The sequence below is a fragment of the Cenococcum geophilum genome, assembly GCF_001692895.1.
Source record: "Cenococcum geophilum 1.58 unplaced genomic scaffold K441scaffold_64, whole genome shotgun sequence".
NCBI lineage: Eukaryota > Fungi > Ascomycota > Dothideomycetes > Gloniales > Gloniaceae > Cenococcum > Cenococcum geophilum.
Window position 1 is genome coordinate 459,650 of NW_027137622.1, and position 24,548 is coordinate 484,197.

A 24,548-nucleotide genomic window follows, 5' to 3' on the forward strand; every position below is an offset into this window, starting at 1 on the left:
TGAATTCGGTATGCGTTATTATAATAAAACGCAAAACTTTTAATTAAATACTCTTTTGTTCCTTATAGTATATTATTATCTCTTTATACGTATATATTATCTACCGTTAGTCTAGTTCCCGTTATTGCATAGTAACTCTGACTATTTTTGTAATCTTTGGCGAAGTGACCCTATTTTCCGTAATTTATATAAGCTCCCTTTCTAAACCATTACTTTTGCTATAAAGTCTGCCTAAACGTCTTCTACTGCTAAGATCCTTAGTTTAGCCTCTACTCCTTAGACCTCTAATTACTTAATCCTTATCCCCTAGGTTTCTACGATTTCTTACTCTATCTCTTATAGGCTTCTTTAGTACTACTTAGGTCTATTAGCTCTGCGCTATACTATAGTTTCTAACTTAGCTTAGGTCGTTGCGTACTTTACGCCTTATATAACTATAGAACTCTATCCTAGCCTCTCTTAGCCTGTTCCCTTTAGTAGATCTAATTATTAATCTTAATTGCTTAATCTATTAGTTCCCTTAGGGTGTCTATATCTTCCATTAGAATAATTACGTCCTAGACTTTAGCCTTAAGTCCCTATTTATACTGTGCTATAAGCGCCCTATTATTCCACTTAACTTATATTACTAACGTCTAGAACTACATTATATACTTAATTGCTAAGGTTTATTACATAATATCTTAGAGTTTTCTTTTTACTATAGTTACTGCCTCTAGGTCTCTAAACATTTATATAAGTCGCTCTATAAATCTATTCCAGCTTAAGAACATAAACCGTACCTCTTAGTTGGTAGTTATTATTCCGTTTGCTTAGATTTCTATAAGGTAAGGCTTAAACTATTTAAGTGCTCTTCCTATTAAGAATAATCCTATATATGCTATTTAATCTATAGGTGTTGCTAGCTTTACTCCCTCCTATACTACCTTAAAGTGCATTTATATAAGGAATCCTTTAAGCTTTAATCTCTTTCCTAAGTATCTTTTAATCGATGGTAACTTAACCTTTACTACGCCTATCCCGTTAATCCTATTTTCCAACGTTATATTATTTTTTTATTAACTGGTTAACTATCTCTTGTAACTGTCTAACCGTTATAGGTTGCTGTAAGTTAGTGTTTGCTATACTAGTGTCGTTACCTAACCTTAAAGTAGTTGCCGCCGTTGATGGCGTTGTGGTGGCTGCTTTTAGTGGCATGTTATCCAACTTTCTATATTAATACTGTAACTAGGTAGTGATTATATAACGGAACCTTATAGCAAGAACTACGGTGGGTCCTATTATTAGGCTAGGTGTATAGGAAATGCAAGTATAGAGTTAATAACGTAATAATAACTAGTGGAGTAGTTGCCTAATAGATTAACTCTAATTGTATTCTAAGAATTACTACAAGGAAGGAACTATCTAGGTAGGGACTAAGGGTCCTTAAATACACAACCGTACTCCTATAAAATTCTTCTTATATATAATATACGTGTACTCTATCTACTCTATTATAGATTATATAGATTACACAGATTATATAGATTATATTATATGACCTCAGTTACCATTCCTCGTCACATGGTTCTATCGGCTCTATCCTGGACCGTGCTTGAATTAACCAACTAGCTTCTTCCATCTCTTCTCCAAGTAGTCGTAATATTGTACTTAAAGCGTCCGTAATATAAAGGCCTTATAGACAACTTCTAGTTTTATTTACTTCTTTAATATTTATTCCTTTTAGTCCTCTACCTTTTAGATATATAGGTCGCCCTACTTTTAAAATAGACCTTTAAGCCTCTACTTTATAGTTGTCTTAATAATTAAGTCTTATTCCTTAATAATAACACTATATTTTCTCCCTAAATAAGCTTATATATTATTAGTAATCACTTCGCGGAAATAGATATATTAGTTATAGTACTAATAGTGCCTACTATTCTTATTCTTTATATCTTTATTTAGATAAGGTTTCTATATAAACGACTATATATTTATGGCTCGAAGCTTGCGTTTCTTATTAGTTAGGGTAGCTTTAGTAAAGGATAACGCGTTAGATTCTTTATTAAGCTTAAGATTATTAAACTAGGCGCTATTAAGCTTAGATAACTTAGATTAAGAACTAGATACGCTATTAGCATTAAGTATTATAAAATCTAATAAAGAAGGGGCCATTAGAGCGAAGGCGTGGGTATAAAATTAATATAGAAGTAGAGTGTCTACCTCTAAAGCTTTATTATAAGAAAAGTTAAAATAACCGAGCTCTATATATATATAAGAACGATTAGCGTACTTATAAGTATATATACCTAAAACCTTATACTTAGTTGCTTTTAAGTGCATCTTCTATAACTACTAAAGCTTTAAAAAGGGTCCTTATATTTATAAGGGCTTCAAAATATTTAATTTATTTAATGAATATATTCATTCATGCGACCACTGCTAAGAAAACAGCTCTACTTCTAGTGGATGTTCAGCAGGAGTGCATTATGACAAGTTCAACTACTGATATCAAATACGCTGCTCTAAGTTACGTGTGGGGAAACACTTCAACTACGAAGACAACTTCTCGCAACATTGACGACTTGCGCTGTCCTGGAGGCCTATCGTCTATCGGTGATGAAATTATACTTCCAAAAACCATTCGCAATGCTATCAAGCTTATCTCGGTCCTTGGGCTACACTATCTCTAGGTTGATTGTCTATGTGTTATGTAGGACAATGAAAATATTCACGGCTCCCTCAATGCCATGGGTTTAGTATACGCTAATGCGTATTTGACAATCATTGTTGCAGATGGCGAGAACGCCAACCATGGAATAAGAGGTATAAGCAGTGATCCCAATGATATTTATATCCATCGCTTCTCAACGATATATTCATTCATAAGCAATGATAACGATTGGATTTTTTAAGATCCTTATGAATGAATATCCATAAGCTTATGAATATATATAGGAAAGTTAAAGCCTCGTAGTGTAGTAAAAGGATGCTGAGGCGTATACGTAGTATCAATCGTACGCTCTACATTCTGGTATATATGCAAGAGCAAAAATTTTAATACTTGCCCGCAATAAGGGGGGGGGGGGGTTAAGGGCCTCCAGGAAGCCGTCGACCTTGACAAATAACTACAACACCATGCCAAGACTGGTTATGTAGCTTATATAAGCAATATCGCGAGTATCCATTCATATCGCGGTATTTTAGCTCCCTTAATGATAACGATTGATATTTAGTCAAAATATCAATCCATTCATCACTGGGACCACTGGGTATAAGCAGCGATTCTGAGCTTCGGGACGTCCCCTAGATGGTTCTTAAGTTCCCGGAGCAACCATTAAAACCCCTAAAATTAGATTAGTGGGACGATATTGCGGGTTCGGTCTGGGTTACAGGGGCCTGGAAATTTTCCCTATATGTCAGACTTTTATGGCCCATTTTGACCTTTTCCGTTACACATTCCTGATATCCACATTTAACACAAGGCATTTTACTTTCGAAAACGACACCTTAAATCCTTTCGCCAGAATAATGTCGTTCTATTCTGACCCAAATTTCCTATCTCCCGCAAGACTTATTTCTGATAAATGGGCCTTTTCTCTTAAAAGCTGTTTTCGCTACAGGAAATTTCATATCTTACTCTAAAAACCACTTCGGCACTTCGGGTCCCCAAACCGCCAAACTCTCATCTCCAGCCAAACCCCACCCCACTGGCGTCTCCTCGTTCACTAAATCACCATCTGCATAATGCTCAATCATGTTTCCTGTTATATCCCACCAGTAGTCGAACAACTGAGACCCCAGGATATGCCTTCCGACTCCCCACACGCTCTTATATCCTTTCGAAGCCAGCCACTTGTGGCCCAGATTCTGTGTGTCGAAATCATGCACTTCAAAGGAGCAGTGGTGCACATGAGAAGTCTTGTTTGTGGACATAAAGAAAGAGTGATGGTCTGTATAGCCAGGGCCAACGTCGATGTGGGCGAAGACGGCGACGTCGAGTTGCTTCCCTGCTTCATCTTTGATGTATAGGAAATCTGTCGGTGCGAAGTTGAACGTACGAGTGTACCATTCGAGCTGGGACTCGAAGTTCTGGACACAGAGACCGTAGTGCCCAAGCTGTGCAAAGCTTTTTAGTCACAAAACTTTGAACAGGGCGCAGAAACTAACGAGAGAAATAGAAAGGGTTAAAGTTTTTTTTTTTTTTAAAAAAAGAAAGAAAAGAAAAGGAACAATAATCCCACCTTATGCACAGCAGCAGGCCCAGGTTTGAATCGCTGAAACCTGGCTACTCTGGGCTTCTCATCTTCATAATTTGTTTCCAGCACCTCCGGCATCTGACCCTTTGGCACAGGCGTCTGATTGTACATCAGATTGATCGGAAACCCCTCCGGATCTGTCAACGTGAGAAGGTATCCGCCGCCCGGCGCATCTTTCATCTCCTTAACCTTTCCCGCAGTCGGGAGTTCCGAAGCCCTGGAAGCCCATAAGCCTTGATTTATAGAATGAAGAAGTGATTCGATTGGCAGCGCGTCTTACTTTTCCAGCTCCGCATAACTCTCCACCTCAAAAGTCCCGCCAAGGAACTTCTTTTCACCCTGCTGCGCGTAGTAGACATACTGGTCCGACCCGTATCCTTTATACCAGCGCTGCGTATCGGTCTTCTTTGCGACGGACATTCCGAAATCTGCAGTTGTCCCTAACATCAGCTTTAGAATCTAAATTACCCCAACGTGAGCGATAGGGTTATGACGGTTCCTAACAGATTTCGTCTGTGCGTATTTCTAATATCCCAAACCGTCATAACTATGCCGACCGTGATAACCCTATCGCTCACGTTACCAACCCTTTACCTTTCATTATTATTGTTATTACTATTATTATTTTTGGAAAGCTATTCTCGCCATGTATCCTCACCTACCTCGCAAAAACTGAGTGATCAGACCCAAATCTGGATGCTGGTACCGCATATGCGCGATCTTAACTAGCTTGATCTGCGCCGCTCGGTCAATTTTGTTGCGAGTCTGCCATTCTCTCAGCGGGCAGCGCTGTTGGCTGACGGCGAAATCTTGCGGGAGCGAGGTGCCGCGGTTGGGTGAGGTTTCACGGCTGTGATCCTATGAACTATTTATCAGTAATTGCGGATTAATTCAGGGATATAAATCGCGATATTTTAGTGAAAGCGGTTTCGTTTTATAACGCGGGTACGTACCTGAGGTGTAATCTTCTCTTTCAGATCATCAAAAGTCATGGTTGCGGTGTATCAACTGTGGAGTTTACAGTGGGAAGCTGTAGAGGGGAGAAATTTATGGGAAATGATATGTTTAGATAGCGGTGCTAATTCCGCGACTTTTGTGGTCAATTATGGTACTTAGAGTAAGGGTGGCTCGACGTTTACACGGAGAGGTGGTGGAGAACTGCCGAGATGTCATGTGGGGAGCCGCTTGCAAGGGTCTCGGATGAATGAAAGCGAATGAGGCTTGAGAATTAATAAAAATGGTCGAAGGGAAGGAATTTTGACAATGGCATATAGCCGGTCTTTTTGGAATATATATGAAAATTATAAGGGCATTAAGATAATTCGCAAGTGACCATTACCCACGACTAGATCTCTACCGCCTCTTCTTCGACGAGTATTAGTCATATTCTATACTAATAAGCACCTTGATCTGGTCCTCCAGTCCTGCCTGGGTTTGTATCTAAGATCATCTGTCTATCCTTCTTATAATCCCTGTGTACCAGCTTATTCAACCAAGTCCCTAACCTCAGCGCAGCTTTGTTGATTTGAAGTTCCACAATTGGATATGCTCCCTCAGCATATCCACTAGTCAGGAGATTCGTATGATTGAAGACATGACTATAAACATAGTCACAGGTCCAGGCGTTGCTTTCGCGAGCCCAGGTTAGGGCGCATTCTAGAGGTGTGGAGGGCTCACTACAAGCTAGCCATTGGTATGTGGGCTCGAAGGAATCGTCATTCTGGATTCGCGAGATGAGTTCGGTCATTAATGGACTGATGGAGATATTGGAGAATTTAGAGACGCCGGAATCGGCGTAGACAATGTAGTCATCCAAGCCTGTATATGTTAACTTAACTAGTCAATGAGAGGAGAATAGACCCAACTCACAGCGTGAAGCTCAGTCAAGTGGTTCCCGAACGTAACATTAAAGAATTTACCTCCGGCTGCAATACCAGATACATGGAGAGGCTGTATTATATCTCCAAGGAAATACGATACACATTTCAACGCGTATAAACAGGTGAGGTTCGTGCCACCGGTCAAAAAACCCCCTTTGGTTGCATCAACACATTCCTGTAGAATGTCTGTTTGGTTTGTGATAGCGGAGACAATGCACCCGCCTTCCGTGCAATCTCTGCGGTAGTATGGATTGCATAGCTCCGGAGGCTACGAAGTCAGCATAAGCCCTCTGCAGATGAGCAGCATACTACTTACATTGTCATTCGCATCGATCCAATGCCACTGATATGAAAAGGCTCCTTCCTTTGTATGCGCATACGAGTCTGCCCAAGCTGCGGCGCGCCCAATGGACCCATTGTATTGTGGCTCGAGAATTGTTGGAGGATGGAGGCCGTGTATGTGCTCAGAACTTCTCGGACATAAAACCGATATGATTATGTACTGAAGATTCACATTAGCAATATTTTGTAGCATTGATTGTATGGAGGCGCAAACCATCAGCGTTCCACGCCGCCGTTATGGCAAGCTGCAAGCTATTCGAGAGAAGGTTTCGCAGGCGCATTCTCAACCGATTATCCTTTCGAGTTTGATACTGATAGCTAAACAGCCGATGCTGCCATTATTTGTACAACTAGCAAAACTAGGCAGTCTCGGTTGCAACTTCATATTCAATATGGAGGCTCCATACTTAACCAATATAGAGCTCAAATCTAAATATGAGGCTATTGTTCGGTAAATCTGACAACTTTTAAATATGGAGCTCCTCTATATTGGTAAGCGCATCAAATTGCTATACTATATACGGTAGTTAAAATGAGGTTCTTGGCACCATTATATTCGCGCCAAAGTAACGACTTCTTAACGTAGTTGACCAGGAAGCGAGCCACCCCACGTAGCGAGCCACACAAGAATATTCCTACCATTTTTAATTTCATAGCAAATTGCACCAAAATCAAAAAGCCTCAGCATATTACAAGATGCCAAATCAATCCTTGCCCTCTCGCGAAGCCGAGACTACCATACAAAATATCATACAAGATCTTTCTTCTGGTGTTGAGCCGTCGATTCGCAAGGCCTCTAGCGCCCACGGAGCACCTAGATCTACCGCTGGACATTGTCTTGCTGGCCATCTCCCACAACACGAAGCTTACCTAGGTTTATTGTATCCTTTATAAGAACAGCAAATTATTAAATGGATATACAAATGTTAATCCTAGGGCCTTCCGTTAACGGTTAATATGCTCTTAAAAATGGCTTATTCCCTTTTAGGAAAAGGCTAAGCATTGGGGGCAGAGATTTATTTAACGCCACGGTTTTAGTACTATATTAAGTCGTCAGCTCGACTATTAAAGAGCTTAGAATAATAATCCAGTGGTTATACATAATTGGTTCACGTTCTTCCATGCTATTTATAAGGCCTTGTTTGGCTACTTTTTTCTACCTGTGAGATTCCACCGTTTCGACTACCAAAATTTGACCTATTCGAATCTTTGACGCCAAATAGCTCCAATTATAAGCGCCACTAGTTAATACCTTACAGGGGTGTAGAATGAATAGGTGGATGTCTATCGTTTGGTAGAATCGCCGTAAGGGACCTGTTTGAGCCGCTCCTTGGCAAACGGACGAAAAGGTGATAAGGTATCGTAGGTAGAGGACGCCAAAAAGGTCCTATTAGATCCTCATCAATACCATTAACTTCTCCCTTAATTACACACCTATCGTAATAGCTAACTACCTTGCCTCTGTCAGCACCCCTCCTACAACTAGCGTACCAAGTATAACATCCTCTACCTCTGCCTCTACCTCTGCCTCCACCTCTGCCTTTACCTCTGCCTCTACCTCTACCTCCACCTCTACCGAGCCAATATTAATATCTGGTGTATTGGAGCCTACAAAGAAGCTAACGGCGAAGCAAGGGAGGGCAAATACGGCGAAGGATAGTAGATCTAATACTGCGGCTGCTAAATCTCCTCCAAAGCCTGCTAAGAAGACGCAGAAGAAGAAGGCAGTAATGGAGGACGCTGATTCAGGCAAGAAGCCTAATAGGTTAATATGGTTAGAGGCCTCAACTAAAGCCTTTTTGGAGTACTTACAATTACTTATAAGGGCAGGGAAGGAGACAAACGGTACGATGTTTAAAGTCACCGCCTATACCAACTCTATTGGCTATATCAAGACTAAATCGGGCCAGGATATTAGCCTTGGGCAGTGTATAAATAAGTATAACATACTTAAGGCTACCTAGCGCGAATGGGAGGCCCACATTAACGCGTGTTTTGGATGGGGCCGATATAAGGTTACTGACGTTTTATAGACGGATAAGGAAGGCGTTATAGATACCTACTTCTTTAAGCATATTCAAAGGAGGCCTTTTAGGAAGCGGAAACCTGCCTTTTTTAGCTAGCTAGATGAGTTGCTTACTAATAAAATGGCTAGTGGCCATATGGCCGCATTAATTAATAACGCGCTAAATAAGGCGTTAGAGTGGAACTGCTAAAACGAGGACTCTAATATATCTAATATTAACGCCAAATATAAGGATAAGGATAAGGATATTATAGACCTAAATAAGCCGCATAAAACGGTTAAACCTAGCCTATCTAGCACGCCAATAGAGGGCTAGAGCCTAACTTCCTTACCTACTCCTTTATCTAATATGTTAACGCCTTTAACTCCCTTACGTTCCTTATCTATAGCTTCCTTAGAGTCTTCTTCGTTAAGCCAATCGCGCTCCCATATAGCAGGAAAAAAGCTTCGTAACACCCAGAAGGTAAAGGATCTAGACCTTATAAGGCGTTTAATAAGGAACGCTACTAAAGCGGCCAGTAGAGGCCGTTCAAAGCCGTTAATAGTGGTAGAGTCTTTAAGCGAGAGTATTAATAAAGCGACAGCGGCGCTTAGTTCTTTTAGGGCGACGCTATTAGTAATGCAGAGTTCGTTAATTAAAAGGGCAGTAAGTAGCTTTATAAAAGAGTTTCACCACCTATCTACCATTAATCAGCAATTGGTTCTAAAAGGCTTTAAGGTTAAAAGTAGGACCTATATCTTTAATTCACTTACTAGTAAAGCTTGGGAAGGGTATATAAAACAGCTTATAACTAATATAAGGCGGCAGCAGGCGTCTTTTAATCAATTTAGGTTGGTAGAGGAGAGATTTAAGCTTAGTAGTAAGTTAGAGGCTTAACTTAATAAGGATTTTAGGTTAGATTAATAAAGAAGGCTAGTTATATAGATAAGCTATAATCAAGTTATCTATTACAACTTTTTTATTAGTGGTATTGCACATTATTTTACTGCTCTAAATGCTCTACCTATAGATTAATCACTTCTACAGCTTTTTAAGGCAACTATTATAACATAAAAGATATCAATAATACCCTACTAAAGCTTTATATTAACTTCTTTATCTATACTATAATATTATGCTCTCTAGCAGCTAGAACCTTACTATATTGCTCCCACATTACAGTAGTAATATCACTACGCCGCTGTATTATATTATAGTAATCCTTGCTTAAAATATCCTTATCTTCCTCATCGCTACTTTTATATCCAGAGTCCTTGTCCCATAGGTTCCACCTAATCTAGTTTAAGAAGTTATAAACCGCCGTCATTGCCTATACAATCTTAATCTGCGTTTTAATTGAGTAGCCTCTCCAGGGCTTATTAAATATAAGAAATCGCGCCTTTAGAACACTAAACGCCCGTTTAATTACATTCCTTAGCTGCGTATGGCGTAAGTTAAATAGCTCATACTTATCCTTTGGCCTCTAAGCCGCTTTGGCTTATTCTTTTAGGTGATATTAAACCTTCTAATACGGTATAAGCAGTATAGGATCCTCCTAAGCGTATCCGGCGTTAGCCAGGTAGTATTTTCCTAGTGGTATTTTAAACCCTCGATCCTTCGCGCAACTAAGCACCCGACTGTTATGTGTAGATTCTTCCTATCCAGGTAATATATATACGAAGTTTATATTAAAATCGCACGCCGTAAGAATATTCTGCGAGAGCTAGCCCTTCCTATTCCTCCAAGCCGATTGCTTATATAAAGAAACTGATATTGGGATATACAAGCCGTCGAGTGCGCCAATATAATTAGCAAAAAAGGGCCATATCTTATTATTAGATTCGACTTAATCGGGTGTTATTTCATTAGGAAGAACGATAATATTCTTATGCAGCTTATAGTATGTATTAAGAACTTTATAGAATACACTAATACTAGTAAGTTCTAGTCCTCTACCGCTTTAAATATTAACTACTTACAGGCTTATTGTATGCGTTAAGTACTACCACTTGTAGGCTATATATCGCATGCTAAGTCCTCTACCGCAGATCGACATAAATATTATTAACTTTTAAGCAGTAGAGAGGCCTGCCTGCGGGTATAAACTATATTTATTTACAAGCCGATTCAGTAGCAATTTAAACAACTATTAATTAAGCCGCGTTACCATCTTAATTACCTACGGAGGCCTATATAACAACTTAATCGTCTTCCTTTTACTACGTAAAGGGTTAACAATTTGCTGACGCCGTCCACCGCTGCCAGGAAGTTGCTTAGCGCACTCTATAAGTATATAGAATAGTGTTAATAGGGCATATAGGCCTGCAGATACAGCGGTAGTAATAGGCGGGTTTATCGTATATAAGGTGGAGGTTAATGTACACGATTACAAATCGGGCAGGATAGTGCACAGATAAGCGTCGAAACGGCTGGGCAGGTGTTGAAAAGTACCTCGAGAGGTACTTTAAGATTTTAACCTGTTTGACAACCTTTTTGCGGCCAAGACCTAGATATCGCGCACTCTATACTACTTTGGGCCACAGAATCGCGGTAGACGCGATAAAGTTAAAACGGCCGTTTTAAGCCTCAATTTTAGCTGCTAAGCTATTTGAATAGGTTGATCTACTAAACGGAAGGCCCAAACCTGTTTAATTTTTGACCTGTTCGATTTATTTGACCTGTTTGTTCCGTTTTGAATTTTTGGTGGTTGAAACGGTGGAATCTCATAGGTAGAAAAAAGTAACCAAACAAGGCCTAAGTAATATTAAGTGAAAATGTTTATCGGTAGATTGCGAGCACCGCGACTTCTACCAACAACATCAAACTTCTCCATTTTTGAGCCATACGGCTTTTGCTTTCTTGTATGGCTCATTTAATAGAGAACTTGTTGTTCATTCGGTCTATCGTATTACGACGGTCTCATCCCGTCATTGTCGCGTTAGATTATCTTACCGCCGCATCTACAACCACCCCCCTTTTTTTCGCTTTTTACGCGTCAAACGCATCAGAAGTATTAAAGGTCTGGTTTATATCTTGCTTTTCACTCAAGTGAGCATTTGGCTATCACAATGCGCGTCTCGCTGTCGTCACAATACGTGGCGTCTCGCTGTCGTCGTCGCGTTAGGTCGTCTTACCCTATTCCACGAGCAGTCTTTACCTAATTTTTCCCCTACCTAGCGGCGACTAGGAGGGTTTTTTAAATAGGGTTTACATTGGACGCTCTCCCCTACCCTCTGCCTTCGCTGGCTACGCTCCCCTACCTTCGCTGGCGCTTCTCTTAGCCTTCGGGCCCCCTCCACACAATACACAATATTTGGGTATAGGTCTGTTCCTACTACGCTCTGCTTTGTGGGAACAGCTCTTTCTGGGTCATACTTGGCTTTCTCTGCTTCACCCACCCTACCTGTAGCTGCAGGCCTGGCGCCGGCTGTGCTTGCAGAGATAGCCTCCTTTGTGCCTATACCTCCAAATATTGATATTATTGTACGGCTTCTTCTTCTTCTTCAGATGGTGACGAGCAAAAATGAGATAAATTAAGCATTTAAAATTTATTAGCAACTTTAACGAGAAGGGGGTAATACTAGGCCTTGCAGCAGTGGCCTAGGTAATTGTGTTAGGCAAGACGTGTAAGGAGAGGTCAAAGAATTAAACAGTTATATAGCCAGGCTCTTGTGAGTTGGTGTCTATTATTAAGACGATATGCGCCAACGGCTCTCTACTGCCTGCCTTCTTGATTTAAAAGGTGTAAACCTACCTAAAAGGATAGTATTAAATCAGTAAGCAAAATAAGGGCCTTCGCGGATATATATACGCCACCTCCCCTAGTAGGTAAACGGACAACTCCTTAGGTCTATATTATATTAAACATTATAATAAACATACGAAACACCTTGTAGAAGATTCCGACGGTAAAATATAGTAATATCGCCTGCTTTTAATAGATAATTATTTAAGCTACCTTACCTGGCAATTCGTTAAGTATGCGCTTGCGCATAAGATCGTCCTAGTGGCCCTACTACCTCATTCGACTTATAAGCTTTAACCACTAGATATAGGTTATTTTGGACCACTTTCTCACTACTACGGGAAACAGGTAGATGACTTCTATCAATATAGCCACTTAGGTGTTAATAAGGAATATTTTTTAAAGCTCTACCCGAAGGAGCGCATGTAGGCATTTACCTATAATATAATCTGCAGCGCCTAGAGAGCTATAGGCCTTCTACCTTATAATCCTACTACTATCTTAAAGACTCTTACTTATATAGAGCCTTCTAAAAGCCAGGATATAGAGGAATTAAATATACCTACTACTTTATACACTCTAAAGACGTTAAGAACTGTAAGGGAAATCGAATCTCTATATAATTAAATTAATAAATTAACGACCGCGCGACCTAACGGCCTACTTAAGACTCCAACTCGATGACGTCTTAAAAAGCTATTTAAAGCTTTAATAGGCTTCGCGACCGACTCCCATATCTAAAGGGAAGAAAATAAGAAATATTAAAGCTTTTGTATTAATAAGAAATTAAGTAGGTAACTCCTTAGTAAGGGCAGAGTCCTTAATTAGGAAGACGTTAATTAATTAAAATCTAAAGATCTATAGAAGCAGGAGGCCTCCGCATAAAAGTTAACTTAAAGGGAGTATAAGGAAGGAACGACTCTACCAGAGCTTAACGTTGCTATATTAAGTAGAGCCGTTCTAAACCCTAGTAAATATAATTAGGATTGGGCCCACCTCTCTTATATATTTAGGTGCGATCCACAGCCTACAAATAAGTGGATTAACGGGTCGTTGATCTGGAAAGGGACGTCGCAGGAATGTGGTAGCCGCCTATACAGTTAGTCGGCGCGCGGGCCTATATCATCACCAAAACGTAGATAAATTAATTTAAGCGATATCGCGATCAAAACAGTAGTATAAAAGCTTCAATTTGGCCTATTTAGAATATATATAAGCTCGTTGTTGATTTTATTATAAATTAATCAAATATCACCTGTATGTGGCTCGCTACATGGGGTGGCTCGCTTCCTGGTCAACTACGTTATAATACCGTATTTTATCGGCTAACGCACGGTCTCACCTAACGCACGACTTTCCCAACCCCACTAAATCGATTTAGTAGACTAAACATTAATAAAAACTAATAAAATTTATATGGTGTATAGATATTCCATAGCTAGTTAAGAATATAAATTTTTTTTAAAAAAATATTAAGTAGTTTCTAACTATTTAGCTTTAAAATATTTAGTAGTTTTTAAAACTTTTAAGTATAACTAAGCTACTACTATATATAATTTTATAATATTAATATATAAAGGCTTACAAAGGCTTATAAAATATAATTAAAAGGTTTTTATTATTAAAAATACTATAATAATAAAGTAATTAGCTTAAAAAAATCACTTAATTATAAAAATTCAAACGTTTATTATATTTTTATATAGCTATATAAAATATATATTAAAAAAAACTTATATATACTTATTTTATATATATTATTAAGATTTAAGCATAAAAAGCTTTAATTTTATTTAGTATATATATAATGCTTTAGAATTTTTAGAAAAAATTTAAAAATAAGAAACTAGCAAACTAATATATTACTATTAAGCAAATAAACTAAAAATTTATGGTTTATAATTACTAATGCTTATATAATACTATATTTATATAAAAAAATAATTTTTTATAGCTATATTATAGAGGTTTTTTATTATATAATAAAATTTCAAGCATTTATTATGTTGGTTACACAAGGGGATATTACGTAGCTACGGTTCGTAGATAGTATAATAATTGTTCTTCTTTTCTTTCTTCTTAAAGAAAGGGGTAAGGAACTTAAGGTTCCTCACCACGCTAGTGCCGCGGCGGCACGTGACGGCAACTTGCCGCACGTAACGGCAACTTACTATACGTGACGGCAATATGCCTTATATGCCTTTATTCCCAATACTAGCAACTCTTCTTTTATGGTTGCCATCTATATATATATACCGCTTAACTAGCGGAACAAAAATCAATCCTCCTTACTTACTATTGCTATTATAACATAAGTCTCGCTGTCCTAAAATTTGCCTCTTAGCACGTAGTGCTTTCTTAATTATAAGTTGTGGGTAGGTATCTTGTTAGTAGGGCCGCTAAGGCGCTAGCGGTAAGCGAGCCAATAGCGATTTTCTATCCCGGGGATAGAAAATCCTAATTGGCTAGTTTAAGTCAGGGTTTGCAGAATATAACTAATTAGACAACTTCGACCGCCGGTTAAAGTTCCTGGATATCTTAAGACCTTACATAACTAAGAAATTTCTAGAGACTCCCTTTTAACCTAACCTTTAACTTATATATATAGAGTATTTGTGTTAATAAGCGTCTCTAGTGCCTTATTTAGGTTCGCCTTTATTATTATATCTACCGGGTTATTTTAGCCATTAATCTATTAAATCTTAAAGAGTTCTTAACGCTTGTAGGATTGCTAAAGTGCTATAATATTAATTATAAGGTGCTTCTCCTTTGTAGTACCGAGCTTAACTAAATACTTATAGAGGGAATATGAGTCGGTGCATACGATTATAGGGATAATAGGAAGTTCGAGTCGATCTATAATCATCTTTAGGGTAGTTCTAATTGTAATTACTATGTTAACTCCGCTAACCATTCTATATATCTCTAACGCTAGAACGCTTTAAGTAACGTGCTTACTCTTAGTTAAGCTCTAATAGATAAGATTACCGTGGATTGTAAAGTTATTCTCTTTAGTAGATTCGTTTGCAATAATAATCTTATATCCTAGCTAGGAGCTAAAATCTTTATTATTTATAAACGATCTATTAATAAATATAAAGAGCTTAGCGGTAGGAAGGTTAATAGGCACGTAGAGTAGTCCCTAATTAAGATGGTTTATTTACTAAAAAAGACGCTTATTTAGGGCAAGGATATTATCCTTAGTTAGTTCCTAGTGTTAAGCCGTAATAAAGAGATTAAATAAAGCCTTAGGTTAATAGATAGAAGTAATATAAGCTCCGCGAGCACGTTACTCCATATATCCTTGCTTTAGAGAATTAACGTTAATAACGTTAATCTTCTTGCCTTAACCCTTCTGGCGCAAAGCAATAGAATTCTCATTTAGGGAGAGGATGCATCTATTAAAGAGTAATGGTGTTGTTGAGTTAAGCTTTTCCTTTAGCTTTGCTATAAGATTTGCCTTTACTAGCTTATCCTCTTTAAGAGCTAAGAATTGGTTGTCTCCTAAGATAATTATATTATTAGTTTATATACTAACAATTCTAAATAGGGTTCCTATAGTTATAATAAGGAAGCAGGGATCAAATATAAAAGTAGTTATTAAAAGCTTCTCTTTATAGTGCTTGCTGTAGATAGCCTACTAGTAAGTTCCTACCTCTGCGATTCTATATAATAGCTTAAGCACAACTATAATTATATCTTTAGGATACTAGTAGCGAATTTACTCTGAAAGGTATGCTAATATTAAGCGCTAAAGGTGCGTCTCTAATTAGGTATAGGCTTAAGTAATATCTTATAAATAAACCGCCATTCTATTCTTTATTAAGGAGGAAGCTAATATAATAATGACTTGCTAACTAGCTTGTTGAATTATAGGAGATTATATAAGAATTATCTCTTTGCCATTATTGTTATAACCTTAGATAATAAGCCTTAATTTCTTAAATAGGGCGTTAGTAGCCTTACCCTTAATCTTATTAACTATCCTTAACTTAAAGATGCAAACTTTATTAAACTTAGTAGGGTCATACTTCTTGAATTTAAAGACTCCTCTTATAATAAGACCGTCGATTTCCTGCTTATTAGATGCTTAGAAAGGAGCTCCTAGGGTTATAATATAACCTTCCTTTTGGAGCTGTTTTGCGAGCTTAAAGTTAGCCTTCTCTTTAGCTGTTATAAAGGCTATTAATAACTTAACTTTATTCTTAATAGCGGCAATAAATTATTCTTTAAAATTAATAAGATATTAGCGATTTTGTAATCCCTTTAGGCGACCTCTACCGCGTTATAGTTGTGGCGCATCTACTACAATTATATTGGGATCGTAGTTGCCTTCTAGAGCATATTAATCGTGGTTCTCTTTTAGGGCATCTTCTGGGGTATCCTATAAAGGCTTAGAATTATTATCTTTATAGTAAGGCTTAATAACAGTTAAACGGAATTAAGTAGGTCTGTAAGGCATCTAAATAGTATAAGTTTAACCATTAATTGCAATAAGTTGGTATGGGCCTAACCATTCTCCCTTTTCACGCTATACGCGTACTTTAGACTAAAGTGGCAGATTAAGCGTATTTAAGGTATTTAGGCCATTTCTTATTCCTAGTGCGTTATTAACCTAGCGTATAGCGTAAAGACGTCGCACCTCCTTTATTGCCTTGTAAATAGCCTCAGCTTATTATATAATGGAGGGAGATAGTAGAGAATTGTTAGTTATTTAAGGGTAGGCGCTAAAAACTAGCAATATAGGTACGAGTCTATTCGGGCTAGCGGAATTATTAATAGCTTTAACAGCTATTTATAAGGTAAGTTCTTTACTAGTGTCCTTTAGTTCTAAAGAGATAATCTTATATACGCGGCGTAATAGCGCGTAATATCGCTCCACTTTTTTAATACTATTATGTGCCTTAACGGGGACTTCCTTAACCTTAATTGCTATTACCTTTATCTATTATCGGAACTCTATAGATAAGAAATTCTTTCCTATATTATGGACGATTTAATTAGGGGGTCCTAGGTAGATATTAATCTAGTATAACTAAAGGGTATCCTATGCGTTCCTAGCTGATATATCCTTTAAGAATTGTGCGGCTTAGAAGGAGGTTAAGAAGTTAATAACTTAGAGTACTGGCTTGCCGCTAAGATATATAACGTTAACGATAATATAGAAGTTAAAGTCGTAGTTATCTTTAAGGGTGAACTTAAAACAGCTAGGGGACCTCTAGTTTATTTAGTAGTAGTAGCAGTATTTTATAAGATGCTTAATTACCTTAACCTTAACTTTATAGCCTACTCGCTAAAGAACCCTAAGCAATTAGTGAACTAATAGGTAACCAAAACGACGGTATAGTTGGCGTAACTCTAACTTAGTTAAATAGCTCTAAACAACACTCTTTTCTAGTTATTAAAGGAGTAGCCAAGGGTAACCCTACTTACGTATAATAGGCACCCGATTATCTCCCTATATAAGCATATTCTTAAGGTTATTAAGCTTAACACCTAGTTTATCTATATCTCTAATATAAAATAGAAACGGGGTATTTGTAGGAATTAACGTAAAAAGTAATATACCCTAAGGGGGTTTGAACCCTAATTATACCAAGAGAGATTATAGTACCCTTGCTAAAACGAATCGTGTGTTGGCTTACTATTAAATAGTTAATCTAAACAGAGCTATTAAGCTGCTAAAGGGCTCAAACTTAAGGTTCTCCTACTATAGATACTCCTGCGGCTCTAGTATCCGGTATAATACTATAGAAGACGTTCGCCGAGTATTTGTTATTAAAGGAAAACGCAGAGCTCTCCTTTAGCTTATTAAAGATATCTAACTTTATAATAAAATGGAGTATAAATTAGTTATTAAAAATAGTAACGGTTTGTGTACTATTTACCTTACCATACTTAGTAAAGTATTGGTTAGGTAAGTAGTCCTTAATTTCTATATCTATAAGGAGCTGTTCGGTCTTATTAACTTTACCCTTAAGATCTTCTACGCCTTTATATTAAACTAGGAAGCTTTAAAAGTAGGCCGTAGTAACCTTATAATTTCCGACGTTTTTTATACTCTAACGGAACTTATTATATGCCTCTTTTTACTTATTAAGGGAGTGTCTAGTTAACTAGCAATTTGGCTTCTTATAAACGTAGTACTTCTTTTAGCAATTACTTCAAAATAAACCTCTACAAGGACCTCTATAATTACCTTATAGTCGACATTAATTATACCCTCTTCTATATTCCCTACTATGGCCACTATATATTTAATTAGTCTAGTTATAATTATATTAGTCGGGAGTACTTAGTTAGGTAGGGTTTTCGGTATAGAGCTGTTAAGATTCTTATATTCGCATCGTAGTACCTACGGTGGAGCGTAGCTTAGTATATACTCCTTTAAACGTGTCCGTAGGTTTATATAGCGCCAAGTTACACTTAGGAACGCTACGGCATACTAAGATAACCTAGTCCCTTAGGCTGTTCTTGTTTTAGTAAGTTTTAGTAAGGCCATATTAGATTTTCTAGAGTTTATTAAAGAGTAGTTAAAGGCACTCTAAATAAGTCTTTGTTAGGTTAGAAGCGATAACTCTTTAAAATATAGTCTCCTGCCATTCGGATATATAAAGCTAGCAATTCTTATTAGTCTTAAAGTGGGCTCTAGTAAGCTAAAGCATTATATTAAAGCTATAGTTTTTACCCGTAATATGGTTGTAATAGAATATTACTACCCGTCCCTTTAACATAATAGAGAAAGCGTAATGGTACTAGTGGCGTTAAATTCTAACCTTATTGCAACAGTTATAAAAGACCTATAGTTTTGCTCCGAGTATATTATACAGTTCTCCTCTAAACTTCTTCTCTTTATCTAAATATACCTTTATTAGATTCGTAACTTCTTATAGTAAAGGTTCACCGGTTGGCTAGAGTAGAGGAGGTAGAGGCGGAGCAACTCTAAGTGGGAGAGCACCTCTAGGTGGGAGAGCAGCTTTAGGTGGGGGGTTGGCGTTTTAGGGGTTTTAATACAAATTAAAGTTGCCTTCTAAAGAATATGGGTTATTTTTAGGTTTCCGTAGTTAATATATAATCTTAGCTTCCGTCCATATTGGTTCTTCTATACTAGTAATAACGGCCTAAATATTGCTAGCGATTAGGTTACCGTTCTTAGTAATATATACCCCATTCCTATAGAGGAAGTCTTAAAAATCCTAAACAATATTAACGTTGCTAAGTGCCTAGGTATCAGCAGTCTATCCTACGAAATCCTCCCTAAAATACTCCTATAGTTATAAATCGGCGTAGCATCTATTTCGGTAGAATATAATATAGTGTAGGAGAAAGCTATTAACTTGTTTTATGGTACAAGTTGTTATATTAAAGGTGAATTTATCCTAATCTTTATTGATAAGTTTCGCGTGCTTAGCTACCCCTAGTGGTAAGGAGTCTTTTTAGTTATTTAAAGTAGGCGTAGCCATATTTTCGGAGGGAGGGAAGTGTTATTGGTATAGGGATTGTCGTTTGGTACGCGTTTGTAATATATATTTATTATTTAGTACGCGTTTATCGTTTAGTACGCGTTTAGACGTATATTTATAATTATAGGGCTTAGAACCAGTTTTGGCCTTAAATCGCGAAGACTCGTAAAGTATATTATTCTGCGTAATGGACGTAAGAATCCGTAATCTTAGAAAGGCTTAGGACCAGTTCTGGCCTTTAGATCCTTAGATTTATAGAAGAGTTTTATTTAAGGTTTAGGACTAGTTCTAACCTTAAAAGACAGCTTTCTCTAGCACGAGTAGCACTGGTATAGTGGCTTGTCTCTTCTTGGTGGAATACCTTACTGTTCTATAGTATAACAGTAAAGTTAACCACTAATTAGTATTGGTTATATAAGGGGATATTACGTAGCTACGGTTCGTAGATAGTATAATAATTATTCTTCTTTTCTTTCTTCTTAAAGAAAGGGGTGAGGAACTTAAGGTTCCTCACCACGCTAGTGCCGCGGCGGCACGTGACGGCAACTTGCCGCACGTAACAGCAACTTGCCATACGTGACGGCAATATGCCTTATATGCCTTTATTCCCAATATATTAAAAAGGCTATAAATAATTCACTATAAGAGCTTTTATTAAATAATAAAATACTATATATAACATATATTTACTTATAAAAGGCTAAGTATATTATTTTATACTATTTATATATATTATTAAGCTTAATAAATAAGAGCTTTTTTAATATTTTACTTTTTAACTATCACGGAACCCTACCGTAGGGGCCTCCATAGGAGAGCCCCGTGCTCTTACATACACCTTACGTACAGCTTATATTAGCTACGCGTAGGTATATTACCTCCTTACGCCCTTAACCCTTACGATCGATCGCGTAACGTTTTGTAGACTTCTTAAATACATACACTTTATAGCCACTACCCCCATCCTATAACATTACGTTACGCCTTTTTACCATTAACGCTTAGCCTATAACCAATTTTACGTCTCTATAATACTATAGGCGCTATTAAAAGTAGCGTGTTTATAAATTACCTTACTTTATACTTCTAAGGAACCTATAATAGTAAGATAATATTCTTTACTAGCTATTATATTAAACCTAAAGAATAATCTAATACATATACTTAACCTATAACGCTAATTAAACCTAAGAGAATTTAATTTATTAGCCCTAGTGTAACGTTTCCCGCCCCAACGTCGCTATTCGGCCAAAAAGACACGGAGTGCTTGCGATATTTTTCGTAAGCGCGGCGGGATCTAATATATGTACTCTTACACCTAGCCTTAACCCCTAAGGAGATGGATATTAATAATATTTTATTTTTTATTAACTATATAACTACGGACAAGTAAACGGAAGGGCTATTACCTATTAAAATTAAAATATAAGACGCTGAGATGTTTATAAAAATAGTAGTATAAGACCCTAATAAATACTATCGCCTTCTATAGAACTACTACCTAAAGCTTATATAAGCCGAGATATATACTACCTAAGATCGCGATATTATCTAAGACCTATAAGCTTATAAGGAGCTCGCTAATAATATATATTAAGAAACTAAAGATAACTTCTATATGTCTAAACGCGATATCTAATAGTTAAAGAAGGCTAAAATTGCACTAATTGCTATAGTTACTAAAAAAGAAGGCATAATTAAATATCTATAATCTTAGCTTAATGAGCATATTTATAATAACACTAGATACCTCTCTACTATATATAACGCCACCTAAGTCTTTATACCCCTAGCAACTTTACCTACTTAATACTTAATAGAGGGCTAGCGCTAAGCAGCTTTACTTAATAGAAACCCCTACTAAAGCAGTAATAATAAAAGCTATAATAATCGGACCTAAACTACCACTATAGGGTCTAATATACGCTACCTTAATCCCCTAGTCTTTTAGGGAGACTATAAGGAATATAGCTACTAGAAGATATAAATCCGTAAAAAACTAACTTAGAGCGCCTACCTTTTTTTTTTTATAGAAGATACTAAGATCGGCTATATTATTGGGCGAATAAAGGGTATACTATTTAATAGACTCTTCGCCTAATAGGAGACTAGTAGCCCCTAAAAGTGGTAATCCTACTAAGAAGTCCTTAATAATCTTAACCTAATATACCGCGACTATAACCTATTAGCCACTAACTAAGCTAAACTACACGCCCTAAAGATAAGCCCTACTAAATTATTTAATAAATTCTATATTAAATTTTAGGAATATACTGGAGCCCTCGCCTAAGATAATACTAAAGACTAAAAAAACCTCCTTAAAAAAGTTACTTATTGCCTTAGTTACGTAGCCGCTAGCTATAACTATAACAATGTTTATAATATAGTAGCAGCTCTATAGAAGATTAAATAATAACTAAATTAGATTACTACTGCTAACTTTTATCTAAAGACCTCTTTATAGAAGCCCTTTAGGCCTACTAAACCCATATATACTAAGCTACTAACGCTTACTACCCTAAGTACTACCGGAACTAATATTGATTTCTCTATACTAACCTTTTTATAAAAACTCCTAGATAGAGAGCGCGAGCTACTCTAAAAACTAAAACGCTGCTATAGATACTATTAAGAAGGCTATTATTATAATAACCTAAACTACCTAATAGCTAAGTTTAGTAGCTGCCGCCTAATACCTAACCTAATACCCTAAACACTAAATATATTGCTATATACTACTATTATATAAGATAAAGATATAGTAATAGTAGTAGAGTTGGATATAGAAGCGGAAAACGCTAAGTTCTTGCCCTAAGTTATAGGTTAAGACGCCCTAATAGTAGAGGGATTTATATATTAGCTTACTTAATAGATAACTCTATAAAAATAAATAGACGGAAATAGATAGTTTTACCTATAATAGGAACTACTACTAAAAAATAATATAAAAGCTATTTTATAATTAATTACGGAGCTATTAATATATTTATAGATACCTAATTTATATATACTTATAACCTACCTACCTTACCCCTTATTAAAGCCCGCGCCCTATAACTTACTAATAATAGTTATACTGTATAGAAGATTACTTATATAGTATAACTCTACCTAGATATAAATAGGCACCAGGAAGAACTCTAGGCCTATATTATACTACTTGCTAACTACCCTATTATTATTAAAATAAACTAGCTTAAATAATATAACCCTACTATTAACTAGAAGAAGAGAGAAGTAACCTTTAACTTTAAATACTATAGAGAGACTTACCTAGGGCATAGCCTAGCCACCTTTATTTACTCCCTAAGATATTAACCTAAGAAACCCCTTATTACCCTACTTATAACTAACTACTACTATATAAGTGCCCTAGCCTTCTACTATATAGTATATAGGAAAGGCTAGACCGTTACTATAGCTTCCTAATTATAACTATATAAGCTTAATAAAGAATAGAATTATATCCTTTATAGTAATAGAATAGATATAGTTAATCTTTTAAAAGATAATGCCCCTATAGAACTCTACGAACTTTTACTTTTAGACTTTAAGAAGTCTATAAAGCTTAAAAAAGGACTTATTAATAAAGAACTCCGCAAGCTCCTCCCTAAGAGGTACTATAACTTTACTAATATATACTTATAAAAGGGCGTAGATATACTCCCCCTATATTAACCTAATAACTATATTATTAATATTAAATAAGAAAAAATGCTACCTTATAAGAGACCCTACTTAATATTAAAAGATAAACTTTTAGTTATAAAAAAGTATATTAACAAGTACCTTAATAAAGGATTTATTCGTCCTAGCATATTACTAATAGCCGCCCCTATCCTTCTTACTAAGAAGCTAAAAGAAGGTATTTAATTCTGCGTTAACTATAAAGGACTTAACGCTGTTATAATTAAAAACTAATACCTAGTACCGCTTATACGTAAGACCCTTAAGCAGCTTAGTTAAGCTAAAATCTATACTAAGCTTAATATTATTGCTACCTTTAACTATCTCTAAATACGGGAAGGTAATAAATAGAAAACCGCATTTATATTACGCTTCGGCTAATTTAAATATACTATTATACCCTTTAGCGTATATAATGGCCTAGGCACCTTCTAAAGCTATATTAATAACGCCTTATAGGACTACCTTAATAACTTCTGCTCTGCGTACCTAGATAATATACTTATTTATAATAATAACCCTTTTAAGCATACTAAATACGTTTAAAAGGTTCTATAGCGCCTTAGGGATATAGGACTTTATATTAATTTAAAGAAGTATAAATTCTTAGTTATAGAAGTAAAATACCTTAAACTAATTATTACTATTAAGGGTATCCGTATGGACCTTAAAAAGGTATATATAATTACTAAATAATAAGCCCCTAACTGCATTAAGGACGTATAAGCCTTCTTTAGTTTTACTAACTTTTATTAAAAATTTATATATAACTTCTTAGGTATAATAGCACTACTTATAATAATAATATAAACGAAGGGCCTTTCTATAAAAGGAAGAAAAACGCACCTATACTTTATCTAGACGCTTAAATATAAGAAGGCGTTCTAAGACCTTAAAAATGCCTTTACTAAAGCACTTATCCTAGCTTACTTTATACTAGGATAATAACTCTACCTTAAAACTAACTCCTTAGACCACATTAACGTAGGTATTCTTTCTTAGATAGGTAATAACGGTTTCCTTTACCTAGTCGTATTCTATTTATCTAAGCTTATACTATAAGAGTGTAACTATAAAATCTATAATAAAGAACTCCTTATAATTATATAAGCGTTTAAAGAATTCTAACTAGAACTCTTCTTAGTAGAGCCTAATTAGCTAACTAAAGTCCTTATAGACTATTA

At 36.4% G+C, this 24,548-nt stretch overlaps 4 protein-coding genes across 4 annotated transcripts; 2 read left to right on the forward strand and 2 right to left on the reverse strand.

The window, feature by feature from the left end:
• Positions 1-2,699: 2,699 nt before the first annotated feature.
• K441DRAFT_587198 (uncharacterized protein) lies at positions 2,700-2,897 on the forward strand (the record flags this gene model as incomplete). Its single annotated transcript, XM_067644663.1, has 1 exon — positions 2,700-2,897. A coding segment is annotated over one exon (198 nt), but the record flags the coding sequence as incomplete, so codon positions are not given.
• A 516-nt stretch (positions 2,898-3,413) lies between these two features.
• K441DRAFT_700301 (2,4,5-trihydroxytoluene (THT) oxygenase domain-containing protein) lies at positions 3,414-5,363 on the reverse strand. Its single transcript, XM_067653239.1, has 5 exons — positions 5,195-5,363; positions 4,904-5,099; positions 4,522-4,681; positions 4,227-4,458; positions 3,414-4,101 (listed from the first exon to the last, which is right to left on the reverse strand). Exons 1-5 carry the CDS (start codon positions 5,231-5,233, stop codon positions 3,619-3,621), a joined length of 1,110 nt encoding a protein of 369 aa, XP_067498262.1. The 5' UTR covers positions 5,234-5,363; the 3' UTR covers positions 3,414-3,618.
• A 188-nt stretch (positions 5,364-5,551) lies between these two features.
• On the reverse strand, positions 5,552-6,656 carry K441DRAFT_620662 (phospholipase C/P1 nuclease; the record flags this gene model as incomplete). The annotated part of the gene is made up of 3 exons (XM_067645939.1): positions 5,552-6,059; positions 6,107-6,389; positions 6,438-6,656. The coding sequence occupies 3 exons, from the start codon at positions 6,654-6,656 to the stop codon at positions 5,635-5,637; spliced, it is 927 nt and encodes a 308-aa protein (XP_067498263.1). The 3' UTR covers positions 5,552-5,634.
• A 17,167-nt stretch (positions 6,657-23,823) lies between these two features.
• On the forward strand, positions 23,824-24,060 carry K441DRAFT_587290 (uncharacterized protein; the record flags this gene model as incomplete). The annotated part of the gene is given in 2 exon segments (XM_067644669.1): positions 23,824-23,904; positions 23,923-24,060. Coding segments are annotated over 2 exon segments (219 nt in total), but the record flags the coding sequence as incomplete, so codon positions are not given.
• Positions 24,061-24,548: the final 488 nt, after the last annotated feature.

Coding starts and splice junctions, on each gene's coding strand:
- K441DRAFT_700301 (XM_067653239.1), bottom strand. CDS start 5,233: ATGACTTTTGATGATCTGAAAGAGAAGATTACACCTCAG. Junction 4,459..4,521: donor AGTTATGCGGAGCTGGAAAA/GTAAGACGCGCT, acceptor ATGGGCTTCCAG/GGCTTCGGAACTCCCGACTG. Junction 4,102..4,226: donor GGCCTGCTGCTGTGCATAAG/GTGGGATTATTG, acceptor AGCTTTGCACAG/CTTGGGCACTACGGTCTCTG.